The following is a 17,721-nucleotide window of genomic DNA, read 5'->3' on the forward strand; positions in this document are numbered from 1 at the left end:
TTAGATAAAAATAAATAATTTATTTAAATAAAATAGTTTGAATCTCATTCTCGTGGTTTCGACCAGAGCTCGGGTCGTTGTGACTAGATTGTACACTCAACATTTCTTATATTCATTACATAAATAACATTTCTGTACAAACAGATAACACTTAGTAATTAAAGTTACGTTGCTACTTAAAATAAATTACTTGCCTAATACTCGAGTATTAGAAAAATTAATCCACCGAAAATAACATTACACACTGTCGAGAGCTTTATTATAAAATATGTCTCCTAAATTAATTTTGTTAGTCTTGTAACTACGAATATAATGTGATGGTAACTTCGCTCCATCGCTCACAATCATCAGTCATATCAAGATGGCCACAACTTCTACGTAAACCGACTAAACATTGCAGTTTATTCAGTATGTTACAATCAAAATGTCTTGGAATTTTTTTGATCTTATAAAGGATCCGAAGATAATCATTCAGAACCGCAGATTTTGATCAAATATCTGTCTTAAAATTCGGTATCACCGAGTACATTGTACATAAGGCGCTTGAAAGAGTTCGATTGCTGAATATGCTCTTCGTGTAACGAGTTCACCTGCAAAATAAAATATTTCGTTAGCGTTTGTAGGATTTTTATGAATTAAAAGTAAATGTTGGTAAAAATTAGACATTACCTACAAATATTTTATTATTTATTATACCCGGCGCTGCCTAAGATGATCCCTATGACACTGACAGTTATTCTCAAGAGACAAACTTGTAATGGCGTCACCATTAAATTAGAAACGTATTGGAGGCGTCTAAAAATGGCATTTATTAATTTTTACGTAGCTTTATCCTATTACAATGATATTCCTTTGGAATTATAACAATTCTTATCATTTACGAGAAATTATATCAATCTGACTTTACGTTTACGTCCTTCAAAACTTACATCGTTGGCATTTATCGACTAGTGCGGAAAGTATCGATAAACAAATTTCGATAATGGAAACGAGTTCACATTTTTTCCATACTTAAGCTATAGTTCATTCACTATTGAATGGAACAGAAGATCGCAGCATACTTAATTAATAATTACCGTTCGCTTTAATTTACTTACCTATGATAATATAAGTTTTTTAGAAAAATTAAATGGGGGATTCCATTTTCATGATAAAATAATATACACTGTGTTAAATGGGTTAAAAATTACGAGAAAATGATAAGGTGTATTTTTATGTTTTGGAAAACTTTCGTTTTACTTACCGTTTCGTTTACATAATAGACGTTAAAAATTCATTTTATAATATTTGTAAAAACATGTTTACCGAGGTGGCTGAATGCAAACCACGCCTTTGCCTATAAAATAGTAAAGTATCGACACGATCCATCATACGAGCAATCACTAAGACGAACTGTCATAGGGATCATCTTAGGCCGCGCCAGGTATACGTATTATATAAATGTTACAGCTACATTATAGCATAGTATTTAATAAAAAATTATAATATTTGAGCTTGACATTAAGAAATTATTTGTACATTTTAATTAATTAGGTATCTAGCAGTGGCATTTTTGATTTGAATTCAAGACTGACACGAGTTAAAAATATACTTACGAAGGTCGTTTGTTTTCCTGCGAGTTTTGCCTCGTTTTGTTGTTTCGATTTCGGAGGGACAGGCTTCTAACAAGGCAGAGAATATAAAAACAAAAATCAGAATACATAGTTAGGTACATAACTGAGTTAATATTATAATATAAAAACTTTTCATAACTTAAATAGTATAATTTTGTTGGTGTGGTATGGTATTCTATACATAATAAGTAAGAATAGGTACTGCAAAAGCATCTAAAGGATTTTTTTTACAATAATTGCAGGTACGGATTCCTGGTGTTGTAATGTTTCACATATAAAATATCTAAATAATGTTGTTATCATCTGTAAGCTTTTGGGAATCTTGTATCTAGCTCAAGTAATAATTCTTATATAGAAACAAAATATGTTATGTTCCTAATAGTGGACCTTGGTAAATTGTGATCTGTTTGAAGGAGATTTGTATGTATGGTGTGTGTAGTGTCGCTCCTGGTGCGTTGTGTCGGGATGTGTGTTGTTTTTCCATTTACGTGTGTGTGTACATATAATATGTTGTGTGGCGTGTAGATGCAGTGTTATGTAATGTGTTGTATTGCTTGTTACATGGACTGGCCACATCACGTGGCGTTATGTGATATGGTGTTTTATGTAGTGTGTTGTGTTATGTGCATTGTATGATGTTATATTAAGTGTTGCGTGTTGTGTGGCATGTTGTGTGGTATTGTATCGGGTGTTGTGTGGTGCGTGCACGGTGCAGTACCTTAGCGGGCTGCGCCGTGAAGAGCTTGGTCTGCGGCGACGGCTGCTCGTGCGCGGGCGGGTCCTGCTCCTGCAGCGCGCGGAACGTGTCCGACTTGGCCGGGTCGAACGCCTTCGAGCTGCCCCCCGCCACAACCCCCGTTTAGTTCAGTTTAGTCGGTTAGAGGCGCGACAGATATACCAGTACGTTATACCATATACAGATATTGTTAGTACGACTGATGATAGAGCGCATCGGGTGAAATCGATTACACTAATATTATTATAATACTATGAAATATACGTATTAGCTATACTAGCACGCGATTGACGCGTGAAATGTCAGATTGCAAATTTTTAGTTGGCAACGTGTCGACGTCGTCGCCGTGCCTGAAGGTGTGAGAGACGAAGGATAGTTGAGAGTAGCGAAATTAAAATAAATAAGCATTAATGCGTCAATAGGATGGGGCGTCGACAGTTGCTTTGGCGTAGTTTCTAGTAAAAGACCTGCCTCTTGACAACGTGTGACCGCCCGTAATGGCCGTTAGCGCTAAGTGAGGAAACAAATACCTCCATTAAATTACAAACTTATTTTCCTTTAAAAATGTTATTATACTATTTATTTGCTTGCCTTAAATAAATATGATAGTAAATTGATTTTCAAATATTTCATCTATAAGGAATGCAATCTGATCTAATCTAGCCTACAAGTACAGCCATAAAATAATTATATAGCTTAGACCTTAGCCTAGAAAGAAGACTAAGTCTTGGAGAATTTCAGATATTTTCGTTTGGCAAACTGCCATGCTCTTGAAACAGTTCAAAGATGAATGTGGCTTAGGTAATTATGGTGACCTTTAATATTTCGTGCGGTATGCTGTTTGGTACTTTACTTCCTACTGTAATAGAAATACGAGGGAGGTATATATTTAGAGGAGCAAAACAAAACTATATTATAGTACATGATTCCTTGGCGGTAATTCGAAATAGCCGATATAATTCAAGGATTCGAACCTTCTGAATTAATTAATATGAAAGATTTACCGAATCTATAGAGCTAAACATTAATCATCTAATTTAATGCATTTCTAAATTAGATAATATTGAGAAATACTTACGGCAGAGGCGACGTCTGTTGCCTGATAGAATTAGCAATGTTCTGTTCTGAATATAGGTTGATTGGTGAGTTAAATTGTTTGTGCACAACCTGGAATAAATTAATGTTATTGTGATTACTGAAATAAAAATAATTAGCAACACCGATGATATTCAAACCAAAACAAACACATGACCATGTCTTACAGATAAAATGATATTTGAAATCATTGAGCTCGATGAAAAAATAAAACTGGACACCATTAAGAAAGTAGAATATTAAGTGAAAACCGAATTTATCAAGAATATGTCAAGAAGATATAATAAAAGTGCATAAGTAATATAATTATGAGAAGAATATAATAGAGGCTTTGGTAATTTTAAATTAAAAAAAATAATTTAATTTATTAATTGAAATGTTTAACTTTCCATTACTCCGTTCCCTGGATTGTTTCAATTTCTAGAAATGAATGAAGTTAGTGATGTCAAAACTGAAATGAATTTTCTTATATACACGAACGGATGATAAAGTATGGCGTACGATATGAATCATAGCAGTAAAAAAAACTTGATTTTTATAACTTGCAATGGCTAGCTAATATCGCTACGATCTATGTGATGACTGTGATTTCATGAAAGTTTACGTCGATAACCATGCGTGAAAGTTATTTGCAATTCCAAACAATTATTACAACCACCTTATTCGCATCTTCACCGACCACTCGCTGCAACACCGATTCGGCCACCTGAGTTTTTCCAAAAAAGTTCCATTTTACTTAGCGTTAGACCCAAATATTATAATTGCTACTACATCTGTGAAATTGTGCTCAACATTTAAAGCTTTATAGAAATAATCTGTACAAGTGTGATTGTGTGCATGCGTTATGATTTGTGCGTCCGTGCATACTGTATGTGTCTACTATGTACCTAACATACTTACGAATTCGTGGCATATAAATTATTTTTATCTATGGAATGCTATTTCAAAATATTTATAACATCGTTGCCAAAACATTTGTGTCATATTCATAAGTAAAGTCTTGTAAATTCAAGTTTTAAAAACACATTTAGAAGTGGGATAATGTGTTTAAAATTATGTGTACCCAATATTCGTCCAGCCAAAACAAAATTTCATCAAATATTTTATGATGTACTTATTACAGCCCACGTGTTATTCATGCCTTTTAATAAACATAGTTACTGGGCTTTTAAAGTGTAGCGGCTATTCTTGAAAAATCTAAGCTAATGTGTCCCAATATAAAACTAAGTCATTTAAAAAGTTTTCTAAGTTGTTCTTTAAATAGTTCAAGGGGTATTGCTACACTATATTTTTTCCTTTAGACAACTTGACGGTCGCAAAACATAACTACCCAATATTAAATATACCTACTGTAGCAACTGAAATTTATTATTTCCTATCCTAAAATAATCCAAAACAAGCGCCAAATACATACCTATACATACTTCTTAAAATTCTCCTATCACATCACGAACAAATGACAATCGCTAACTTGTAGTGTCCTTAAAATTCTCCTACCCCATCCTAACTATCCCTAAATGAATCATAGCGACATATTATGTTATTAAAGATTTTTATTATTATTTATTAACTATATGTCCCTTGAAATCAATATTCAATCCCCAAAACCTAGCTCAATAGCACATTAAACCATACCTTTTGCTTCATGAGCGTGTCGCGGTAGTCGTGGTGCGGGGGCGCGCGCATCGCCGGGTTGGGGTGGTGGCGCAGGTAGCTCTCCGTGGGGCCCGGCTCGCGCCGCACCTTGGCGCCCGGCAGCACCAGCGGCGTTGTGCGGTACGGCTGCACAATACAACATGCTCAATTATAATATTTATTTATTTATTTCAGGCAACAAATATAAAATGTATGTATCCAAACTGTGGATAATGTTGTTGGTTGTACAGTTATACCTGTATTTAGATTAAGTTTTATTGTACAATTTACCACTGCAGAACTGTTTATTATCCCTAATAAAGAAAAATAAAAAAATAAATGTAGTTACAGTTAATAATATAATTAGCTGCGCTTTACGGTTTCACCCGCGTGGGCCGTGGGTGGCTCCGCTCCTGTTGGTCTTAGCGTAATGATATATAGCAAATAGCCTTCCTCGATAAATGGGCTATCTAACAACGAAATAATTCTTCAAAACGGACCAGTAGTTCCTAAGATTAGCGCGTTCAAACAAACAAACTCTTCTGCTTTATAATAGATTGACCATACATCAACATTTTTTAACGAGTACCTACAGCCGTTTATAAGCACTCTTTCATACCTTTAAAATCAGCTGTATTCAGCTGTATTTTAAATTGCCCTTTTAGAACACGATCTATCTATTACTTTGTAATATCTTGTGACTTTAGTAATATCTTAGGGAAATAAGCAAACTATTTGTGTGAAACAGTAGGAACTGAGAACTTATCCGGCTTGACAGGCCCGTAGAATATGCCGAACCAGTGGTAGGTCTCGGTAGTTTCTTTTTAATTTGACGTTACACTACTCCTGATATTTTTACAGTTTACACTCTTTCAAATTTACTTTCACATAATTATACCTATGTATTAGTGTCTTTCTTTCTGTATTCTTTAGTACTTTACTGTATGGAAACCGATGACCGAAAACAATATTAGTCCAATCCAAAGATACAAGTCTGATCATAATCGACTACGTAGACCCTGAGTGATTTGGTACAGTTTGTAGTAATTCGCCCTCTAGGAACATCTGGCTAACATTCTTCAAACAAACTATTTATGTACCTAAACTATTTTTGAGTTTATAACCTTCTAACATTAACCGTGACATTCTTTAAAAACAAAACATTTTCAATTAGTAACTAACACTGATCGTCGGCGTGATTGGCACGATGCTGCTTTTTATTACGAAAATGTACGTAATAATTCATGCTGAAAATAAATTAGAGGAGCCCCTTAGTACCACGCGAAAAGGTAGAAAACAAAGTATCCATACCTTCAGGAAAGAGTATACAAATATAATATTTAAATACATATTCTCTATTTATTTAATCAAATACATTATATGAATTATATGTCGATAGAATGGTTAACGTAGTTGAACATTATTCAGTTTATGTTAGAGCAATTTCACGTGAATGAGGCATACGTGATTTTAACGGTTCCAAGGATTATATCCGCGCGCCGTTGCGAATTGTGCCAATGAGCGAACAACAAATTTCGACATTTATTTCCGTTCATTTCGCTATTTACAAAGCTAAAGCGCTGACGCAATTGATTACTTTGGCCGTTTCATAAAATTTTCCCGAAAATGTTATCGAAGAAATTTCTTGGCCCACTCTCATTGAAACAATTTTTCGTTATTGCTTCTTTTGTGAAAAACAAATTTGAAACGACTGAAGATTTAAATACATTAGCAATTGATGATTTTTGTGAAATTAATGTAAGTATGAGATTTTTTACATCTGTTACAGTATAAATTGGATACGAAAAAATTAATCATTAAGTAAGACGTGTGAATTATCATGAGAACGCAATGCACACGTGCAAAATATGAAGCTCTATATACAGGGTTACTTGTAAAACACCAGCAACCTCGCAGGACAAGATAGCTAACATCATAAGTAACAACATTTGTTCTACGACTTTTGATAATTTGTTAGATTTTATTTTCATACAAAAATAAATATTCATTTCATTTTCCATCTGAATATTATAAACTCTACGCGCATCACAAAAAATACGTAAACAAGAAGCGAACAGGAGGGGAAAGGGGGCGTCGCGTCGTCCTTTCGATAATGAATAGAACAGAGACTTACAAATGTTAGGAGAGTACAATAAAAGCTTAAAAAATCATTTAAAAATAATTTATTGCGTTATGCCAAAAGTCGTAGAACAAATGTTGTTACTTATGATGTTAGCTATCTTGTCCTGCGAGGTTGCTGGTGTTTTACAAGTAACCCTGTATACCTTCATGTTTTGCACGTTTAAAACTCTATACTTAAAGGAGTATTCAAATACATTAAATAGGTCAATAGAAAACATAAAAATCAGATTTAACCATACAACAACAAGTTTGTACTGTGACATTGAAGCGAAAATAGCTTTTACAGCTGGCGTTTGGGCATCAAATAAATTTGTTAGAGTACATAGAGCTATTTAATGGATTAAATAATTGTATCATAATAACTCTTCTTTTATTTGATCTTGCCATTTACCAGATATTTGTTTGTTCAGTGGAATTTATTTGGACACTTATTATTGGAATATATAGACGATTAAATAACTATGGGCAGCGGAAAATTTTAGAATTGGTTGGTACATTCTCTGAATCTGAAACGATTAAACTTTCGAATTTGTTTATAATTTTATATTATATCAAACGTCTCCTTTGTTATAAAGTATATATTTACGTTCATATCCCTGTATAGTCCCTTTCAGTTGTTAATAATTCGAAAAACTAGGAAATATTTAGGAATATTTCGTTTTTTTAGTAACATATCTATATGCTAATATTAGAAGGTGGAAATAAGTATTTGAACATTGTTTTTTTTTTCTTAAGATTTAATTCAAAAACTACTCAAGTATTTATAAATTAGTTTATCACTAGAATTACTTTTTTTTACCACCCAAGCTATACGAGGAGAAGCGTAACCTAGAGATGCTTCTATACATAGGTAATCTGTATTTTTCTATAATATATGCACTTAGTTTTATTTTAAACTAGCTTTCCGCCTGCGGCCTCGCCCGCGTTTCCAAAGACTAAAACTTATAAACTGTAACAATTCTTTAAAAGCTTTGGGGATCATAATTGTTTATTGTTTCAAATACACTTGCTTGTTAGCTATAGTTCTGTTAGTTCCTAAAGGACGACTTCTGAATAAATGATCAACACATTACACAGTCATACCACATACGTTTCAGAACTTTTAGTACCTAATCAAGGTGCTAGAAGTTCTTAAAATTTGTATCGCGATACTGTAGTTATTACATCACATAATCGTGAAACACAAGCCGCTTTTCGAGTGCTCCCAAATTAGTTTGCGCTTGAATGTTCGAGATAACGAATCACCCGTAAAGTTTCACAAGATTGAACGCTTTCATGATATGTTCAAGTATACGTAGGAGTATGTAAACTTTATATTTCCACTCATTTGTATTAGTTTATTTTGCACAGGTTTATTATTAACAAATTCTAGAGTAAAGTTTGTATCGACGCACCCAATTTCTGACATCTTCTTCCTCTGGATGTTTAGGGTCCTGGTATCCGTTCGGGAAGAAATTAGGATTGACCGACATTGTAACACTATTTAAGACGGACGTATCGTTGAGCGTGTGATCGCGGACTGCGACTCCAGTCGCTCCCACCGTAAACACCAATTTCAATGCATCTATTTTGGAAATATGACGAGAAAATAGGCGTCAGCGTGGGCGAGATCTCTAGCACCCTAAGGCCTTGAAGGAGACGCGCGAATTAATTATTATTATTGCGTGTTTTAACGTCTACGCATTGTCTTTGATGGCCAATAAATCCCGGACCGACGAATCGTCTAACACAAATAATGCAATTTTTGTTTAAGTTTGAGAAATATCAAATGCACAAATAAATAACATTCGAATATAATTTTACTTGGGACTAGTCTAGAACATCTGAGGTAATCACTTATTACACAGAATAATGGACGCAAAATGACGTCCGATCTGTGAATATCATCGGCTTCTATCACTTTAATTAATAACATAACGTAATAAGAACGTTATTGGCAGAGCGCCAGATTACACGGCCCGTCTCCGTTTAGAACTTGGGTAACCTATTTCGTGCGAAAAATATTGAAGATCGATAAATGGGAAAAATAATAAACAATTTTCCCATTATGAGGTATACAGCAACAGTAGAAGTTATATCAAACACTTACGTAGGAGCAAAAGGCAGAAGAACTACATAAAACGCAAATATTGTGTAGTGAATTGTAAAGTATTTACCTATTCAAAAGCAATGAAGCTACGTATTCAAAACAAATTATAAGTAAAAGCTATTGTATAATACATATTAGCATATTTAAGTCGACCTACCTACTTAGTAATTATCTCCTTTTATATACTTGATTACCTCTAATATATTTATTGTTATGGTAATGTGCAGTAATTATACACACAAGAATCATAAAGCACAAAATATGATCTAGATTCTAGATGTCTCATGTTAAGATTTTAGTTAGAAGTTAGAATCTTCGTAAGAAATTAGTGATTAATATCTTATATATACGTTTTCAACATCACATAAATCGTTTCATTATAAATTTATAACCGAAGTAAAATCACAAACATTTATCATTTCACAAGGTTCTGTCCCAAATACTCGAGATGTAAAGACCATGTTACACTATCGAAATATGCACATGAAAAATGACACAAGGGAACGCACTTGGCAAAATTGTTTGGCAGAAACGCAATGTGATTTCTACGATTTAGGGCTTTGAAAAACTATAAAGATTCATTTTGGCAGGCCATCATAATAATAACTAGTGAATGGGCACTATACTTTACTCTTTCACACCTGTGGAGTTTAATACGATATCAATTCTGAATCACTTTTTATTTCATGTAACGGTACATTTAATGTTGGCAACTATAAACACTAACTAGATGAATAAATATATGTATTACCTTAGAAATCATCATTATTATTAAGCTATCGAAAGCAATTTGTAACGTATTTTGTTCTACCTCGAAAGTCTAAGTGTGTGTGTGTGTGTGTAAAAATTGGAATTTCCAAACCCTAATAAATTTTTTCCGTCTATATTTTCCTCAAAGAAGCATTTTTTTTTTGTCTATAAATGAACTAAAAAAACGAAAATTCTTACCTGGCTACCGATAGATTCGTCAACCACATCGTCGTTGCGAGAGGATACAGGTGACAGCATTAGGCTCCTGTATTCGCCTTCATGCTGTACCGACAGCTGTGGCTGCAATAGCGGAGTGCTACGTGGCAGGGACTCGGGTCCACGCCACGCATTGTTCTGCCCGGATTTTGGGCTTGGCGTCCTAGTATAAATAAAAAATAAATAAGCTCTTAGATTTACTCTATAAGATTTCGATAAAAAGAAAAAGTTTAATCTCTTAAGTCGATAAAAAGTTTAATCTCTTAAGTCGATAAAAAGTTTAATCTCTTTAGTTTTCACCGAAAATCTGTCAAGGTTGCCCGCGTTTGATATTTGCAGCAGATGTTTAATCTGTTTTCAAAGATTCGAAACTGAAGTTAAAAGTTTTTTGTGTTGTGCCAAACTTTTACATAGATTTAGGAAATGAGTATATGTAGGTTACAGAGATGAGTGATAACATAAGGAACAAAATTTCCTTGCGCATTATACACAACATTATTATGGCCATATATTGCTAGATATTATGGCATGTAATATAATAAAATTTCACATAGTTACCTGATGAGGCACTTATAAATTGGGATGATTTAAAAATAACATTTGACCCAAAATGTTTTACTTGGAACATTTACACAAAGTTTGGTAATCACACATTTCTACCATGCATCCATACAAATCATTACATTGACGTTTCAGTCCTTACCCAATAAAACGTAAGGATATCTTACCTAAACGGTGGTGGGACAGCATTGGATACAGGTGCTCGTTGGGCCATGGGTGCGGCTCGAGGGACTTCCCGTTCCGCGTCCCTAGGGGTAACGTGTGTTGTTATAACTACATAACGTGCAATATGGTAGGAACACTCAGTTATTTGAGCGTTAAGGAAGACTTGTAAGGTTACATTGTTTTACGTAGTACTTGTATATTCATGTAGGTAGTTTGGATAACATTATTTCTAGGTGCAGTATTTCTTTATTTGACTATTTAAGTAATAAAAAAGACGTGTGGCACTTGGGGACTGCCGCGGTAAAGCTATTGCATAGCATGCCTTCAAGCCACACCTCCGAGCCCGTCGGAGTGGGGAGCGTGAGGTTTTTTCATTACGGAATTTCTCGATTCGGTCCCCGCGCTCAAGGCCCGCGATAGAAGCTATGCAATAGCTTAAAATATTCATTAATTAGTCAAATAAAATGATTATTGCTAATTAGTTAAGAATTCTACAGAGTTATTTATAATTATTTTGGCGAAAGTAAATAAGCGGGGTTTTACTACTTAACATTACGACAATAAGCACTAATAGAGCATTCTGTTTTATATCTTACCAAATATTGCTAAGCATCCTACAACCGTACGGAAGTGATAAGCCTAGCTTGTGTTTTTTTAACATTTGTGAATTCAAGCAAAGCCACAACAGTGCTTGAGAAAATTTACTGGTTATAAAAACATAAAATAGGTCAATATACTAATCTAAGATTATATGAGACTACATTTACTACGTAAAGTAGAATGATCCAGAATTTACAATTACTATTTTACAACCGTCAACAGATATATTTTACCTGACTAATCGACCTTTGATAAATCATTATTATAAGCTATTCATAGCACACAACTAAGCTTAGAACGCTACTAGTTCTTAATCAGACACGACACCGAGAAGGCCATGCTAATTATAATGCTTCTATTGGCTATTTTCAATGTGTCAACATCCTTAGTTTTAACTGAATTTACGAATATAGATCGCGCTCCGAAATTAAAGTAGGGTAATTAAAATAGTTTTGAAAGTGATTCAAAGATAATTGTCTGATGTTTCAGAATTTGTTTTTAGATTATTTCCTGATAAACTTATAGAGATCACAATATCAAAGATATAAAATAAATTAAACTAGATTGCAAAACTTCAAAACAGAAAATTTCCAATGTTCAGTTTTTGTTTGTTAAAATTAATTATGTTCTATGCTTTGACTACAGTCTGTCAAATTGATATTTCACGCGTATACTCTGAGTTTAATATTTTAAAAGTTAACTGGTTATATTAGAATTTTCGAATTTATTTTAACATCATAATATATTTTCCTTTTTTTACACTTACAACGAAAAAAAACGGCATTAATATCCATTGAAGTGAATCTAGCTACATCGTGCAAACGACATCGAGTGACAGATCTTACTCATACATGTAATGATAGAACGACGGTGTGGGTGACCGGCCTATATAGCTGCTCGGCGACCGCGGCATGCTGTAGTAATGCGGGCTCGAAGAACTCCTGTATTTCAATCTTTCAACTAGACAAGTCCTTACAAACAAAATCTTTGGGAGACGCCAATCGATCTCGGTCAAGTCATTTGCAAACTGCTTTTTGTTCAGAAAAGTTTAGTTGTCTGTGCTAATTTTTTGACAAAAACAAAATTGCTACATGTTGTTTTTTATGATATGTAGAAGAGCGCCTGCAGCCTTGAGAAGTTCGTCTAGGGAGGCGTCGTCACTACGTTAGATTATTTTCGGTATAATTAAAATTTGGTACGCAAACATAACGATTACCATGAAATTAAGAAACTAGATCATATAAAACTAGAATGAGTTCAAGGATGTGCATTTATTGCGCTACATCCGTCGAACATTTCAGACTATATAATAAAAACGTGTTTCTTGAATTCGGACAATAATTAATTAGATATATGACTTGTCTGCTTGTACAAAGTGTTTTCCATTAGAATTATCTTTACTAGTAATATTAAATCATTGAAATTGTTGTAACGTCTATAAATGTTTAGGTGTAGAGTTAAAATGAATTGGAATATTTGAAATTACCTTTGAACAACAAGTTTGATTTGGTTTTGAGCGTTTTTGAAAAGGTTCTGTGCGTCTTCGTGTCGTAGGTCCCTTGCGTCGTAGTCGTCGATTTTGGCAATAATGTCGCCTCTAGCGAGATCCCGCCCTGCCGGTGTGCCTGGCGTGACCTGGAAGTAACAAACAATCAATCAATTTAAGTGTAATATGTTTGTTTTAAACATAACATTGTATAGAAGGTATAAAGTATAAGGAAGAATTGACGCAAGACTTTTTAACTTGGATAGGTACACATGTTTTGATGTTTTTGATCCTAAACTCTGCTTTCGTAGAATCATTTCCTGTAAATATTTATTCAACCAAAGTGAAGCGAGAAAAGAAAAGTCAATCACCTTGAACAACAAGTGTAAAAACAGATGAGCAATGAACGCATTGTTATGCGTTATGTCATACTATTTTTCACCTGCTACAAAGGTTGAAAAATATGAGACCGTGACATTCTGGATTATGCAATTATTAGGTCATCTGATTTTTCGTATTGGCAAGTCGTTTGTTTCATATTTTCATGAATAATAATTGTAAAATATGCATTTTTTCATCAGACGTTTAAGTTTACTATTTAAGATATTGCTATATAGCAAATATATAGGAAAAGGATATCATCCACATTAAGTTTACATGGGGTTCTGTCTGTTTTAGCGATTTATGAAAATGATTCGATTTTCATTTGAGATGATATAAATATTGAGTTCTATCTATTTTTTATTGAAATAATGAATCATCCGGAAACCCAGAGATGTTATCGAGGGTTGCTAAACGTTATGACTAGGATGACCTTGTGATTAGGCAGGGGGTTGGATGTGTTATGCACCGATTTTGGCCAAAGGCCAAGCTAAATGCGGCCAGCGACGCTGTCGTGCCAACCGTCACTGACACTTTTATTGAAAACAACCATCGACCTACTACAGGCCGACAAATTGACGGGTTGATTTGCGCAAATCCATCACGCAACCACTGAGTCAATGGCGAGGACGTCCTAAATTTACAACTGATACTTGTCACCTGATCTATTATTAGGGACATAACATGTTCTTCGGTAGTACTTAATCAATATGACGTCACAAGAAAAGGTGTCTGTGGTAATGGAACTGATGAGGTTTGCGTTATAAATATCTGTCTGTGTTTGAATGGCTTTATAATATTTCTGCTTGCGCACATTTTTACGTCACACTAACGCATTTACGAATTCAAAGCAGGATCTAACAAATTTAAAATTGTATTTATACGATGATGATAAAAATAATACGTTATGGTACACTTGATAAATGCTATACCCTTTTTAGAGCAATTTATCCTGCCCATCACTGACTATAATTAGGGCACGCTACGAAATCTTTATGGGGCTAAATCTGTGCAATTTTATTTGCTGACAAATAAATAAATTAAAGTATACGTATTAATTAGGTAATGATTTATTGTATTTGAGTATTTCAATTCCAAATTCGAATTAAAAAATCTGTTTTCTATTAACACCGACCAAAATCTGAGAGATTAATTCGTCTATGTTTAAAAATGTTTCATTCAAAACACACTGCACTTATCCGTTCCATGACCTTGTCTACCATAAATCACCGATGACGTTATATAATCGTGATCTATTTAATTTAATATTCCCATGCCCCAATATTTATGATACCGACATCCTTTAACATCTGTTTTGTGTTTTCATAGACATGTACCACCTTTTTTAAATGCCTTCGTGTAATTACTAAGTTTGTTCTAATTACTGCAATTACCACATGTTTAATCGGAAGATTTTCCACTCCACTTACGCATTCATATTTCTGTAAGTTATTTGTATGTAATCTAGTCTGATCCAAAACTTTTTATATAAATTATCTCTAATCTAAATTCGTCATAAAATTATTTTCAGCGGTATGTAAATTCCAAATGACTCAGGAGAGTGTTGTTAAGCGCATTGGCGACACTTTTTCTCATGAAACTTTTTTAATACTCCAGTTGTTTTGATACGTGACAAAGTAGACACTGTGTCGTCCTAACTTCGAGCCTAGCCGGCGTTTATAAATAAACAAGCCTGCCGCTCTCGACCACTTAGCTGATTCATGTAATGCTAGCAATTACTAGAAACATTTTATAGCTTTTTCGCGGAAATTTTCAAGTTATTGATATGATGTTATTGTACCTACGATAAATTTCAGTTTTGAGATTGTCATAAACTAGCACCAATCAATAGCAAACTAATACATTTTTAAGTCATTCTAACAAAATTAAGCAACAAGCTCTGCCCCTTGGTTTTTCAATTCATTGGAATTCCTCATTTAGTCTAACTAATCCAAAAAAATATAGGAATAATACATTATTAATGCAGCATAGATACTATGAATTCTGTTTCCAATTTTGTTAGGTCTAAAAAAATCTTTAAACACTTTCAACATGTTTCTAACCATAATTATTGTGAGATCCAAATTTAATATGTACTTATAAAACATAAAATTATATAAATGTTAAGGTTCTGTAGCATTTACACATTTGATTAATCATTTCGTTGATATATCTTAGAAGGGCAATGTACCTATAATAATTGGTAAAGACGAAGAAGAAGATACATACATGCATACACTTAAGCAGCTAGTTATCAGTTTAGTGTCTATTAATATGTCTTCATAGATCGTAGTTGCTGAGCAAAAATTTGCACATTTTTGCATAACAAGTTTCCTTAAGATAAGTTAACCTATTATTAATAATACACGCTTATTACCAATCTCTTTAATTTTTCCTAGTAGTAGTTCCCATCGGTATTAAAGTGTCAGGTAAATTGACCTTAAGAAAAATCAATTAGTTACCTATACTTTGCAACATTTAAAAAATTTGATTTTATCACTACCGTTATGCATAGAATGACTACAGGCACCAAATCCGAAAACTATCTCTCCTAAAATAATTTACAAGATTAACTGCGACTTTATTGTTATGTCGCCGACGGAAGCTCAAAGTTATTGAGGTCGAGTAGAGAATTCGGAGACGGCTGTCGAATGACACGAGACTGATACAGATCCCGGAATAGAAGCCATTGTACCTATCGACTGATTAGCAGAACAGAATTTAAATATAAAAATTTCCGCTAATTTAAATTCGATCAAGGCTGCAGTTACCACGGACCGAAGCATTTAATTGTCTCGTGACTAAAATATATCTCCCGAAACCTCTTACGATGCCATCGGTACAACAAGATGATAATCAAGATCCACAATAGATTGACGTCGGTTTGTTTACATCGGTGAGCATTGTTGCCGTGAACGCAACAGGCGTACCCTAGTAACGATGAGCGGCGTGGCGAGGTCCGAGCCGCCCACCAGCCGGAGACCCCAGTTGGTGTCGCGAGTTTCCCTCCGAAGGGTCACCACGAACGTATGGAGACGCCCCATGGCGGTGTAGGGTTCGTATCGAATGCACTGCGCGGGCGCGCGCTGGTTGCGCGGACTTGCGAGCACGGCGATGAAACGAAACGTTGTGTGGGCAAAATTAGCCTCACCACAAACTACACCCCGCCCCTCCCCCCTGACCTGCACTGCATAACCCTGCTCGATCGACCCAATTCGATACGGAAGTCAATGTTTTCGTAAAACCCATCCCGTGGTGCAATGTTTTTCCAACCGATCAATCATAAACTTGCCTATATTGAGAAGTAATTTAGACTTGGTAAAGTGGATAAGATGCGGTAATCCTCTACATCACTTTTAGACATTGCGTAAAAGGTACATTTATCCGTGAAATTATAACTAAGATGCTCTCCTCTATATGTTTAGGCCAAAAATTAGAATTTGCCTATCACTTGTTGATTGATTTATAATTCATTTATTGATTTTCATTCACTTATAATTAGGTCATTAATCATTATGAAGGTACTCATGCATTATTTGGCTAGCGTTGTCCGATGTATTTTAAGACGTGATTGCTATACTGTTTATGGCATAAATTGAAATGAAAAAGTAAAAATGGTTGAATGAATATATCTATAACATTTAAAACAATTATGTAGGTATATTATTTTATATGAAAGCAAATTTACATACATACAAAAAATATTATAGATACCTCAGTTAAAATCGCCTTTTTGGCACTTATTTATTTTTATGTCACCAAAAACTGTTAAAAATTAGAACTTGAACTAGGTATTTAGTCAATGATAGAAATCTTTGTAATCAAAATATGTGCATATGTGCTTCTATTATAAAAATGTCACGAGTACATAAAATTATTCATACTGGCTTGGATTTAAAAAAGAATAAAAATCAAACTACTTTGTATTATAATTACTCCCATCAAGTTGGTAAATCTAGGTTCATGTAATATTAACAACTTACTTCTAGAACAACTCGCGGTTATGATGATATTGTATTTAATACTGCAGTATAATAATAAAAAACTATATATTAAATCGAATAATTAATGATTACAATTCTAATCAGCAACAAAAAGCAGACTCACTTTTCTCTGGGCAAATTTCCTAGATTCATCGTCAGGGTCGGGTCGTTGGTGCGGCACGCGCCAGAAGGGAGGACGCTGGTACATCGGCATTTTATCACTCGATCTTCAAATTTTGTTTCTCTATAAAAAATAAACTATATAAGTA

At 34.1% G+C, this 17,721-nt stretch overlaps 1 protein-coding gene across 6 annotated transcripts in view; it reads right to left on the reverse strand.

The window, feature by feature from the left end:
- LOC123692911 (PDZ and LIM domain protein 3) overlaps positions 1 to 17,721 on the reverse strand; it is an 18,128-nt gene continuing 407 nt past the window's right edge. Inside the window, exons 2-12 of one of the 6 annotated variants that reach the window (XM_045637777.1) lie at positions 17,577 to 17,696; positions 13,089 to 13,237; positions 12,454 to 12,543; positions 11,005 to 11,085; positions 10,259 to 10,439; positions 5,080 to 5,226; positions 4,103 to 4,150; positions 3,428 to 3,516; positions 2,332 to 2,449; positions 1,596 to 1,661; positions 1 to 590 (exon numbers count right to left, since the gene is read on the reverse strand). In XM_045637777.1, coding sequence (XP_045493733.1) covers positions 504 to 590; positions 1,596 to 1,661; positions 2,332 to 2,449; positions 3,428 to 3,516; positions 4,103 to 4,150; positions 5,080 to 5,226; positions 10,259 to 10,439; positions 11,005 to 11,085; positions 12,454 to 12,543; positions 13,089 to 13,237; positions 17,577 to 17,666 — 1,146 coding nt within the window. In that variant the 5' untranslated portion in view covers positions 17,667 to 17,696 and the 3' untranslated portion in view covers positions 1 to 503. Of the gene's footprint in view, positions 591 to 1,595; positions 1,662 to 2,331; positions 2,860 to 3,427; positions 3,517 to 4,102; positions 4,151 to 5,079; positions 5,227 to 10,258; positions 10,440 to 11,004; positions 11,086 to 12,453; positions 12,544 to 13,088; positions 13,238 to 16,399; positions 16,609 to 17,576; positions 17,697 to 17,721 lie in introns of those variants that run through there. The other 5 variants (XM_045637776.1, XM_045637778.1, XM_045637779.1 and 2 more) reach the window with 5 other exon arrangements.

Source organism: Colias croceus, chromosome 6 (assembly GCF_905220415.1).
Source record: "Colias croceus chromosome 6, ilColCroc2.1".
NCBI lineage: Eukaryota > Metazoa > Arthropoda > Insecta > Lepidoptera > Pieridae > Colias > Colias croceus.